Raw genomic sequence first — 11,926 nt, forward strand, 5'->3', positions numbered from 1 at the left:
GAGTTGAACTCAAGTTTTTCTCACTCTGAGCTCAACACTCAGAACAATACTGGGACTCAGAGGAAGGAGGTTCTGCACCATGGTAGGAGAGGCTCTGGACCAACAACAGCTGCTATTCACAAAAGACTCATCGATCATTTTTTATATAAAATTACTGTTCGGTAGACTGCACTTGAGCCATGAAAGGCCAGAGTCAGTTAGAGGTTGGGGCAAGGGGCATCCTGCCCATGAAATCTGAGGAAGATTAAGGGTCACCTGTGTCATGGAAACAATTCATCTTAAAGAAAGGAGTTTTTCTCCTGGGTCCCTTGTTTCACTGAGGAGGAATCTCTCCCTTTATAGCCACACGTTTTTAACACATCCCCTTCCCTCTGTGTGGCGACCAGAAGCCTCTGGGCTTTTAGCAAAATGCAAGAACCTGTTTAGTCCATGAAAAGAGGTCAAGGTTAGGCGCATACACAACCATGTTATGTGGCATGCCCTGTTAACTAGGATTTCAGGAGTTGGACAGAGAAAAAATTAGGCCATAAAGACCAAGGCTCAGAGCTGAGAAAATGATTTAGGTCACAGAAATCCTTCCTGATCTCCATGATCTGCCCCCTCCACTAATATAGACATTTTCTATTTTATATAAAGTGCCTCACTAGCCTTTCCCAATAGTAATCCTGTTTTCTACCTCCCTGTTGTTGCATGTATACTTTTCTATACCATCTTCCCTTCTGCCCCTTGGAATTCGTTCCTCGATTCATGGATGAGCTCAAGCACCACCAGAACTCATTGCTTGATCCTACATTACTACTGGCCCCTCCCATTCATTGAAACCTCCTATATCTGGGGACATATTATTGTGAAAATGTGAGTTCCTTGACGACAGGGATTGTTTTCAGGGTGTCTCTATCTGCAGTGTGAAGGACAGTACCTGGGATGTGGCAGGCCCATAAGAAATGACCCTGGGAGTCTCTGGATCACCACCATTGCTCTTAGAATTTTCTGGAGCCCCCATAGTTGTTCTATTTATCCAGGATGCTACTTATTTGCTTTCTATTTTCACCTACTGAACAACAGGACTGGCTTATCAGAGCAGGCCAATACAATCACTAGGAAAATATCAGTTGCCTCAGTACGTGACATGAGTCTTAGAGTTATCTCTGTGGAATTTTCTAGGCAGAGGACTCTTTATAGCAAGATGTCTGGGCATTTAAATAAATAGCAAAAAACCTCCCCAGCATCATCAGAGCTTCACCACAAAGCATTCTCTTCCTCTTCATTTGTTCATTGTTCTTATTTGAAGTGAGATATTGAATACTTAAGACTTTATTATAGGTATTGAATTGCAGGAAAATTTTTACATCACCTTGTTCCATCTATTCAGCATCCAAACAATCCACTCTCAATCCAGGAAAGAGAGAATTTATTTCTCAACATGCAAATATAACAAAACTGGGTCCACAGATTGCAATCCTTCAGAAGTATGGATAAGGGTCTTTAAAAGAGCATCACACTGGGCTCTCAGCTTCTGGCATTTCCGGGATAAGCAAGCCTGGTCTCTCTTGTACATCTTGACTGGCATTTCCTTTGGGAGACTGAAGCCTCTTTATCCTGGTCAAGGAAAAACACACAGAAAATGCAACTAAGCTCTCAGACATCAAAAGCAAAGCTTGTCCCAACTGGAGAAAAGGACCCAAGAATCTTGGGAAGGAAGGTTTTCATCTGCAAAGAAATCTAGATTGAAGATGGTAAGTCTTTAAATAAATGGGAGGAATTCAACATGATCAGTTTATCTAAAAGTACCAAGCATGTGCAAGTTACCGTGAACACAAAAATAAAAATTTCTAGACATCCTCCAAGAAGATGACTTTTTCTTCAGGGTGATATTGGGAGGATGTGGGAGTAAAATGTCCACAGAGAAGTTTGCGTACACATCGTGCAAGGTATTGCTTTTAATATGGAGCAGTTTGTCAGCAATTTAAGTCTGCTTTGATGGTTCACTTATCTAAGAGTGGGTTCTGAAAGAGACATGGAGAATTCTAAGGCAGTAGCATCCTAAGTATTTCTGACAGTATTACTTTTTTATATATATATTTTAATAGTTTTTATTTACCAGATATATGCATGAGTAATTTTATAACATTGACAATTGCCAAACCTTCTGTTCCAATTTTCTCCTCCCTCTCCCCCCCCCAGATGGCAGGTTGACCAATACATGTTAAATATGTTAAAGTATAAATTAAATACAATATATGTATACATGTCCAAACAGTTGTTTTGCTGTACAAAAAGAATCAGACCTTGAAATACTGCACAATTAGCCCATGAAGGAAATCCAAAATGCAGGCGGACAAAATTAGAGGGATTGGGAATTCTATGTAGTGGTTCATAATCATCTCCCAGAGTTCTTTCACTGGGTGTAGCTGCTTCAGTTCATTACTGCTCTATTGGAACTGATTTGGTTCATCTTATTGTTGAAGAGAGCCACGTCCGTCAGAATTGATCATCGTATAGTATTCTTGTTGAAGTGTATAATGATCTCCTGGTCCTGTTCATTTCACTCAGCATCAGTTCCTGTCAGTCTCTCCAGGCCTTTCTGAAATCATCCCGTTGGTCATTTCTTATAGAACAATAATATTCCATAATATTCATATACCACAATTTATTCAGCCATTCTCCAATGGATGGGCATCCATGTAGTTTCCAGTTTCTGACCACCACAAAGAAGGCTGCCACAAACATTCTTGCACATGTGGGTCCCTTTCCCTTCTTTAAGATCTCCTTGGGATATAAGCCCAGTAGTAACACTGCTGGGTCTGACAGTATTTCTGAGATGGCACACAGACTATGTACTGGAACGATATAGATACTAGAAGTATTCTGAGGTAATGGAAAAATAAACTTAGCTTTTCATAACAGAAGATAAGAATTTGATCACTAATTTTTATTAAAGAACGTAGCATTTCTAGATAGTGTCCAGTGTCTGAACTCTCAAGAGAAAAGGAAGAAGGTAGAAAAGGAGAGATTTCAGAAACGTATACTCTAAATTTGAAACTAAAAGTGATAGTTATACAGTTGCTAATGAAGAATATGTACCAGCAAGCAGAGTAACAGTATCACATCTAAGAATCAGGGGCATGACAGAGCAGTTAAGTAACAATGGCTGAACCACTGGAGGTGAAAAAGTGTCAGTTAAACACAACCTGGAGCACTTGAACATTGCAGAGAAAGCATCTGTTGTATACAGAGGTGACATCCATACAGGAAATTCTTTGCACAGTTCTCACAACGAGAAGAGGATGTGAAAGTATATTACAGTTATAGAGCTGTGGATCATGGTAGAACAAAGATTTTCCTCTCTAACCCATATCTTAGGCAGTAGTTGCTAAATGTATGCAAATATGTGCAGGGTTAGAGAAAATTACCTGGGATCATGTGTGCACATTGATTTGTTTTTTATAATTCTTGTATTTGTTTTCAAAAGAGAGTGACTGTGGTATTCTTATCTATGTTTTGGCTTATTGTGAAGTAAATGGCTCGTCCCTCTCTGTGAGTCATAAATATATATGTGATTATATAAACAAGTGTGCATTGGTAGAATCTCAAGAACTAAAGACATCTAAGGAAGAGTATATTCCTCCACCACAACTGTACCCATAGAGCTTAGAAAGAATCTGAATATAACTGAACAGCAGTAATCCTTCTCTGGGAATGTGACAATGACAGAACAGATCAGAGGGAGCACACACACACACTCCTCCCACATCCACCAAGGAACTAAAGAGATGTCCACCTCATTGTGGGGGTGAAAATCCCACTGGTTCTTCTCCATCTTGAACAATTCCCTTCTGGAGCACTTTGTTCGGTTCCAGGCATGACATTTTAGGAGGGACATTGATAAGCATCAAGACGATGGTGACTGAAAGGGCACAGAACCCTAGATTTAGAACCTCAGGACATTGGGCACCAGCCCTTCTAGAAAGATGATGAAATCTTCAAGGAGATGAAGTGTCTTGTCCAATGTTCCCCCCATTTGTCAGTGTCAGAGGCCAGATGGGCACTCAGGGGGTCTTGTCTCCAGGCCCAGTGCTCCATCCACTCCATCACTGGCTGCTGCTCACTAGAGGTAATAGGACAGGTGCCTACAAATATCAGAAAGACTATCACATAGAAGAGGGATTACAATTGTTCTACTGAGTTCCATAGGATGGACATAGAGCAAGGGGTGAAAGCTGCAAAGAATAAAATCCTAGAAAAGCATTCTAGCCCCAGATGTTGAACCAAATGGGGAGCTGGGGATTGCTCCTAATTAGGGCTCTGAAGAAGAAATCAGCATGACCACTTTTTGGTAGGTTGTAGAGGAGATTCGTGAGAGTCTAAGGAAAGGATTTAGGAGGTATAAATAGTAGAATAACAGAAAGGAAAGTGATGGAGGGTAGACTGTAAAGAAGAGGCTATTTGGGATAGGGAAAAGAATACAAATTTCACTGATTGTAAAATCAAAGTTGTTAAGGATCGAACATGAAGCAAGAATTGGCATGGGGGATTGGGAAAGAAAAGAATTTTTAGTGAGCTGCAATTCCTGGTAAGCAGGAAAACCAGCTCCAGAGGACACAGAAAACAGGAGAGGGAGAAGAGCAGTGGTGGGGTGACCCTGGATTTCAGAAGTCAAGATCCTGCTCAGGAATGTCCTCACACGAGGAGCTCAGTGGAGGTCATGTTATAAACCGTGAACACTGTCCTACCACTGAAGTACAACATGAGGGTGAAACAATTTTTGTGATGTTGAGGTCTGAGATGCGGCCACCACTGGAGGGAGCTGAGCTTGAGCAGGGGCAGAAATCATGGGAATTGAAGAAATTGACAAATAGAGTGTTCAGAGGGTTCTGATTGTCATTACTGAAGGCCCCAAAAAGGAAGGAAGGCATGGAGGTGAATTTGGAGACTGTAAGTGATGTAGGCAATTCATTCAGAGAGTAGAGAACTCAAGGAGACCACTTGAATGGAGATTGGGAACACTGGACATAGCAGCAACATAGGGCATAACCATTGCTTGGTGGTAGGATGGTATTAATTTCCAAGTGGGAGAGCTTGACTACAATGCTTACAGGTCTTGAAGAGTCACTGGGGAACGAGCATTAATTTGATTCCTCTTTGTCCAATATATCAGAACAGCCCAGAGGCAGGGACAGCCAATTTGGAAAACAGATTCTTCTTACATTAGCATAAGCAAACTGATTTTCTCTTCTATGTGAAAGACAAACAAACCATGTTTCCTCCATGAAGTCTTCTGTGACTTTCACGCCTTTGCCATTTCCTTCACTAATTCTCATTTTATAAATGAAAAAACTGAAGTAAACAAGGTTAGATGACTTGGTCAGGGTCGCACAGCTAGTAACTATCTGAAGACAGATTTTAATTCAAGAAGCTGAGTCTGTCTAATTTCAGGCTTTGTATCATATCCACTTTGCTCTCTAGCTTCCCTGCATTTCAAATCATAGGTATTCAATAGGAATTTATTAAATTAAATTGAAATAAAGAGGTTTTCATGAGGTAATTGAACTGACACTACAGGATTAACTCTATAGATACTATACATTTAAAAAATACTCACCCATATATCTCCAAACATTTTGGTTCCCACTAATTGTCAGTTTATCACAATGCAAATTATATCATGTAATTCATTTTAAGACTGGATAAGAAGAATTTAAAGAAAGGCTTATGGAAGTTAGGTTTGTGGTGATAACTCTGAAACTACCCCAAGTATTCCTGTGGGCATTGGCACATATTCTGAGTCCCGAGGGAAAAAGAACTTCCAAAATGCATTCCCTCTTGTAATTTAAAGTTATCCTTTCATGGAGAAGTGTCAGAAACTGACCTGCTTTCCGTCGCTTGGATGGTGTCCAGCAGTGGGAGCCCATGGGTCTCAATTAGAAAGGAGACAGCAATGGCAGATAGGAAATATAATGCTGCAAATACCAAATGCTTTACAAAATTATGGTGGCTTATGATAAATGAGCAAAATGGAGCCAGCAGTGAGCCTAAAGCGTAAAGCCAGAAAGACCAAGACATAATGCCATCTGCCTGTAAAATGAACACAAAATCAGAACAAAAAGTTAGAATGTAAGTGACTGAAGGGCAGGGACTGCTTTGTTTCCTCCCTCCTCCCTCCTCTCTCTCTCTCTCTGCCTCTCTCTCAGGTCTCTCTCTCTCATCTCTCTCTCTCTCTCTCTCTCTCTCTCTCTCTCTCTCTCTCTCTCACAAACCTACTTCAGTACCTTTCCCATAGTAGGGTGGAATTTTAATAAGTGTTAAGTGTGCTTGTGCAGGTGAGAGGGAGGGAGAGCATACTGCTCAGTCCAGAGTCCAAAGCTGCTTGTTCTAGCCTTAGCATTAATTTATTCTGAATCACTGGGAAACCTCAAAAAGAATGGACTTCATCTTCTTCAACCAAGAGCCAGAGGAACTTTGAAGCACCTGCTGTCTTCTTAGGTGTTTTGACTCTGATGAATCTCTGGGATTCATTGGATCCCTTCTAAGGTTTTAATCTTGTTCCTCCAGAATTTTTGGGTTCAAAGTATCCTGAACAACACTCCAGAGAGTCTGCTCCTGCAGATTCATGTGTAGATATATATATATATTTATATATGCATAAGTATATATTCCTACAAAATATCTGACACACACACAACATAAAGTTAGTTCTTTGATTTTTACAGGTATAATTTCCTCAGGAATATGTGAAGAGTCTGAACTTCTCTGTGCCCTTTAAGCTCCTTTTGTTTGTAACTGATGCAGTATGGACAATAAAAAAAAATCTTATGTGCAATTGAATAGAGATGATATTTTCATTAAGAGGAAGGAGAAGCAAACTGCTCCAGAATGTCTTCAGATGAGGAGCCCAATGGAGGCCATATTATAAACCTTGAAACACTCTCCTACCACTGAAGTACAACATGAAGGATTGTGTGGGCCTATTCATAGATGTCATGAGGCCCGAAATCCTTGATTTTCATTTGTCAAGAAATGTTGGACATCTCATAAGCTCCCTTCCTTCCCACTGGGCCCAAGAACTTAGTTTCTGGGATTAAAAAATATGCAATAAGAACCAGGAGATCATTAACAACTTTAACAACAATACCGTATGAGGACATATTCTGATGGAAGTGGATATCTTCAACTAAGAGAAGATCTAATTCAGTTTCAATTAATCAATGATGGACAGAATCAGCTACAGGAACACTGGGAAATGAGTGTAAACTGTTTGCATTTTTCTGTTTCTTCCCAGGTTATTTTTACCTTCTGAATCCAATTCTTCCTGTGCAACAAGAAATTCAGTTCTGCACACATAATTATATCTGGATATACTATAACATATTTAACATGTTTAAGATTGCCTGCCATCTAGTGGAAAGGGTGGAGGGAAGGAAGGGAAAAATCGGAACAGAACTGAGTGCAAGGATAATGTTGAAAAAATTACTCATGCATATGTACTGTCAAAAAAAAGTTGTAATTATAAAATAAAAATAAAAAAGGAAAGAATAAAGAAAACAATTTAAATAAAATTACTATAGGCAAAATTTAAAAATTGCAATAAAGCATTTTATAAATTAATGCTCTTAAACTGTGACCTCTGTCTCAATGATGGGATACGAAATGTTGTTCCCTGAAATTCAGCCAGATCTTAAATGGTTAGTGTAGAATCTGTAAGTCCTTTAGGCACCTCTCACTAGAGAACTTATTGTATTCTGGGGCAACCTATGGAAATCCTGGCATGTAACACAGGAAGTTATTGATAGTTATTAAGGTATTAAACTGTTGTTAACAAAACATGTCCAAACTCTAGGTTGGAAAAGCCCAAACACCAACCAGTCCAGTCTCCAAAGGAGAAAATTCAGCCTCAGACAAATGAGTGGGTGAATGTCATGAATGTTTGCATCAGAAGCAGGTGAGATGTGAACTCCTCTGTAGTGAGAACACTCCATTGCCAGTGCTTTTTCCACTGTACCTTGCTGTCTACAGCCCTCTGACACATTGAGAAAATAACTGTGTATGAGTACCCAGTTTAATTCTTTTTTTATTGTTGAGATCTAGGAAGAAAGACATGGAAGTATTAACCTCACTGAGAAAGGAGGTCAGATTTTACTTTTTATTTCATTCCTATGCCTTCCCCACCCCAATACTTTTCTTCTTCCATATCTTCATATTTAAAACATATTTTTCTTTGGATCCCAGGAACTTTACATTTGTCCTTCCAACACATTCACTTTATAAATGGAAAAAAAAATCATATCAATGGCTAACCTAAGAAACACCTGGACAAAAAGCAGCTAATGATTAACAAGTTAATATGCAAACAATGCAAAATAAGCAGACTGTTCAGTGCCTCTAACACAATATGACATAGACACATACTGCAGACTCTTCACATATTCCTGAGGAAATTAAACCTGGGAAAATCAAAGGAACAAGCTTTATGTTGAGTGTGTGTCAGATATTTTGTAGGAATATATATATATATATATTTGCTTCTGTCAACTACTTTCTTGTTTTTCTTTAGATAAATTAGATAAACCAGTTGGATCAGTTAGCTATTAAAACAAAAATAGATGTTTTGTGAATCATTTAATGTCATCATGATCCATCCCTTTGAATATTCACATTTCATACAAAATCAGTAGAATGAAAGTTTCTTGAAGACAGGATGATTATAGCTTTTCCTTTCTATTCCCAGGGCCCACCACAATGTCTGGTAGGTATATAAGAAGTAAGTCATCAACTGATTTGAACTGAATATATATACCTGAATGTGATAGGAACATTTAGCCATTATTGATATTTGATGTGCTTTAATTCTCACCTGATTTCAGTTGGATAGAGTTCCATTGTATAGAGGTAAAAACATGAAAGTATGCCTGCCACGTTTCCTTTTGCAATCACACTAACTGTCAAGTTAAGGACAGCCATATCTGAGGACAAGCAATGAGGAAATTAACAGAATTATAGGAATCAGTTCAGCACACAGAATAATATGGGTCATTATTGAATCGTGGCAAATTAAATCCACTTGCGTTAATGACATTGTTGGTATTTACATGCTATTCATTAACAATTCCCCCCCTGCTTTACTCAGAGAATCATTTTTTAACATAAGAACTGAAAGGATAAAAATCAATTTAACAAATATATTCAAATTGTCAACTGCAGTGAATTATGTTTTTTATTTATATTTTAACATGCATTGCTATGACAGGAAAAAATAATGATGAATATTGGAGGGGATGTGGAAAAACTAGGACACTGATACATTGTTGGTGGAGTTGTGAAAGAATCCAACCATTCTGGAGAGCAATCTGGAATTATGCCCAAAAAGTTATCAAACTGTGCATACCCTTTGATCCAGCCATACTACTACTGGGCTTATATCCCAAGGAAATACTAAAGAAGGGAAAGGGACCTGTATGTGCCAAAATGTTTGTGGCAGCCCTTTTTTTAGCGGCTAGAAACTGGAAAATGAACAGATGCCCAACAATTGGAGAATGGTTGGCTAAATTATGGTATATGAATGTTATGGAATATTATTGCTCGGTAAGAAATTACCAGTAGGATAAATACAGAGAGGCTTGGAGAGCCTTACATGAACTGATGCTGAGTGAAATGAGCAGAACCAGGAGATAATTATACACTTCAACAACGATACTGTATGAGGATGTATTCTGATGGAAGTGGATATCTTCAACATAGAGAAGAGCTAATCCAATTCCAAATGATCAATGATGGACAGAATCAGCTACACCCAGAAAAGGAACACTGGGAAATGAGTGTAAACTGTTTGCATTTTTTGTTTTTCTCCCCAGATTATTTTTACCTTCCGAATCCAATTCTTCCTTTGCAACAACAACAACAAAATTCGGTTCTGCACATATATACTATAACATATTTAATATGTATGGGAATGCCTGCCATCTAGGGGAGGGGATGGAGGGAACGAGGAGAAAAATTCAGAAAAGAAGGGAGTACAAGGGATAATGTTGTAAAAAAATTACCTATGTATATGTACTGTCAAAAAAAGTTATAATTATGAAATTAATTTTAAAAAACATGCATTGCTTTATGAATCATGTGGAAAGAAAAAACATCAGAGCAAAAAAGAAAACCATGGGAGAGATTTTAAAAAGTAAACATAGCATGTGTTGATTTACATTCAGTCTCCTTTACTCTTTTTCTGGATGCAAATGGCATTTTCTGTCTAAAGTCTATTATGTTTGTTTTGGATCACTGAACCACTGAGAAGAACCAAATCTTTCATACTTGAGCACATTCTTCCTGTTATTGTGTATTCCTGGTTCTCCTCAGCATCAATTAGTATAAATCTTTCCAGGTCTTTCTAAAATCAGCTTACTCAACATTTTTATAGAACAATAATATTCCATTATCTTCCTATATCATAACTTGTTTAGTCATTCCCCAACTGATGAGCATCTACTCATTTTCTAATTCTTTGTTACCACAAAAAGAGCTGCTATGTGCATTTTTGTGCATTTGAGTCCTTTCCCCTGCTTTATGATTATGCTGGGTGGAAGGATAAGCAGAGTTTTATAGCCCTTTGGACTTAGTTCCAGATTGTGCTCCAGAATAGTTGGATCATTTCACAATGCCACCAACAATGCATTAGTGTCCCAGGTTTTCCACATTCCCTCTAACTTTTATCGTTATCTTTTCCTTTCACCTTATCAAATTTGATAGATGTGAGGTGGTATCTCAGAGTTGTTTTAATTTGCATTTCTTTAATCAATAGTGATTTAGAGAATTTTTTCATTTGACTAGAGATGGCTTTAATTCCATCATCTGAAAATTATCTGTTTATATCCTTTGACCATTTATCATTTGGGAAATGACTTGCATTCTTATAAATTTGACACAGTCCTTTATCTATCTATTTTAGAAATGAAAACTTTATCAGAAATACTGGCTGTAAAGTTTTCCCCCAGCTTTGTACTTCCCTTTTAATCTTATTTCTGTTGGTTTTGTTTGTACAAAACCTTTATAGTTTGTTGTACTCAAAGTTGTTCATTTTATCTTTCATCATGTTCTCTAGATCTTCTTTGGTCATAAATTTTCCCTTCTCCAAAGTGCACTGAATTGTGTATGCAGTGTTCCATATTCACAGGCTCTCACCATTCCAGAACAAGAGGGATTGGATTTTTTTTCTCTTTTTCATGATGAAGTTTCATCTTTGTAACTACATAACTTTCATGGTTCATTATTGTAGTTATTTCTTCTTACATTGTTCTACTCCTTGTGTATATTGTTTCCTTGTTTACCTTACTTTACTCTGCATTAGCTCATGTAAATGTTTTCATGTTTTCTTCATATTCATTATTTCTTTCAGCACAGTAGTAATCTATTACACTCCCGTAGCACTACTTGTTTGGCCATCCTCCATATTCACACTTCTGGTAGAGCACAGTTTCCTTGCCTTTCATTTCATCTTTGTCACCCCAGAACCCAAAACAATCCCATCACTTACTCATTTTAGATATTGTATAATTAATTCCCTTTGTTCACTGAAGAGCTTCTCACCTTGAGGCACAAACATGCAAATGATGTACAAGGATCCAGTGAGAACTGCACAGAAGATGAAGGTGAAGCGGTTTCCCAGGTAAGATATGCCAATGTATGTCAGAAACTTTGCTGGAATATCTATAAGTGCAAATATCACTAGGACCAAGTAAATGTTCAACCCAAATTTCTGAGTGTCTAACATTATTGCATAATAGAAGAATCCACTTGTAGCCCTAGGAGGAAAAGCATTTATTATAAGATGTAGAAATTTCATTTTTCATTTCTGTCCACTGAAATGCTTCTTTTGTCTTAAAAAAAAGAATATTCTGGTTCTAGAAGTAATTCCACTAATAATTTTGGCATCCCAAAC

The 11,926-nt window shown here is 38.0% G+C and overlaps 1 protein-coding gene and 1 long non-coding RNA gene across 2 annotated transcripts in view; both read right to left on the bottom strand.

Annotated features, from left to right (window-relative positions):
- Positions 1–5,912, bottom strand: part of LOC141547599 (solute carrier family 22 member 6-B-like) — a 28,832-nt gene extending 22,920 nt beyond the window's left edge. The window contains exon 1 of the mRNA XM_074275984.1: positions 5,870–5,912. Within this exon, the coding sequence (XP_074132085.1) occupies positions 5,870–5,912 (43 nt within the window). The remainder of the gene's footprint in view (positions 1–5,869) is intronic.
- Positions 5,913–6,012: 100 nt separating this feature from the next.
- LOC141545358 (uncharacterized) lies at positions 6,013–11,768 on the bottom strand. Its single transcript, XR_012482989.1, has 3 exons — positions 11,575–11,768; positions 8,852–8,960; positions 6,013–6,075 (listed from the first exon to the last, which is right to left on the bottom strand). It is a non-coding gene; the product is annotated as an uncharacterized LOC141545358 (long non-coding RNA).
- Between the last annotated feature and the right edge of the window lie 158 nt (positions 11,769–11,926).

This window comes from Sminthopsis crassicaudata, chromosome 6 (assembly GCF_048593235.1).
Source record: "Sminthopsis crassicaudata isolate SCR6 chromosome 6, ASM4859323v1, whole genome shotgun sequence".
Taxonomy (NCBI): Eukaryota; Metazoa; Chordata; class Mammalia; order Dasyuromorphia; family Dasyuridae; genus Sminthopsis; species Sminthopsis crassicaudata.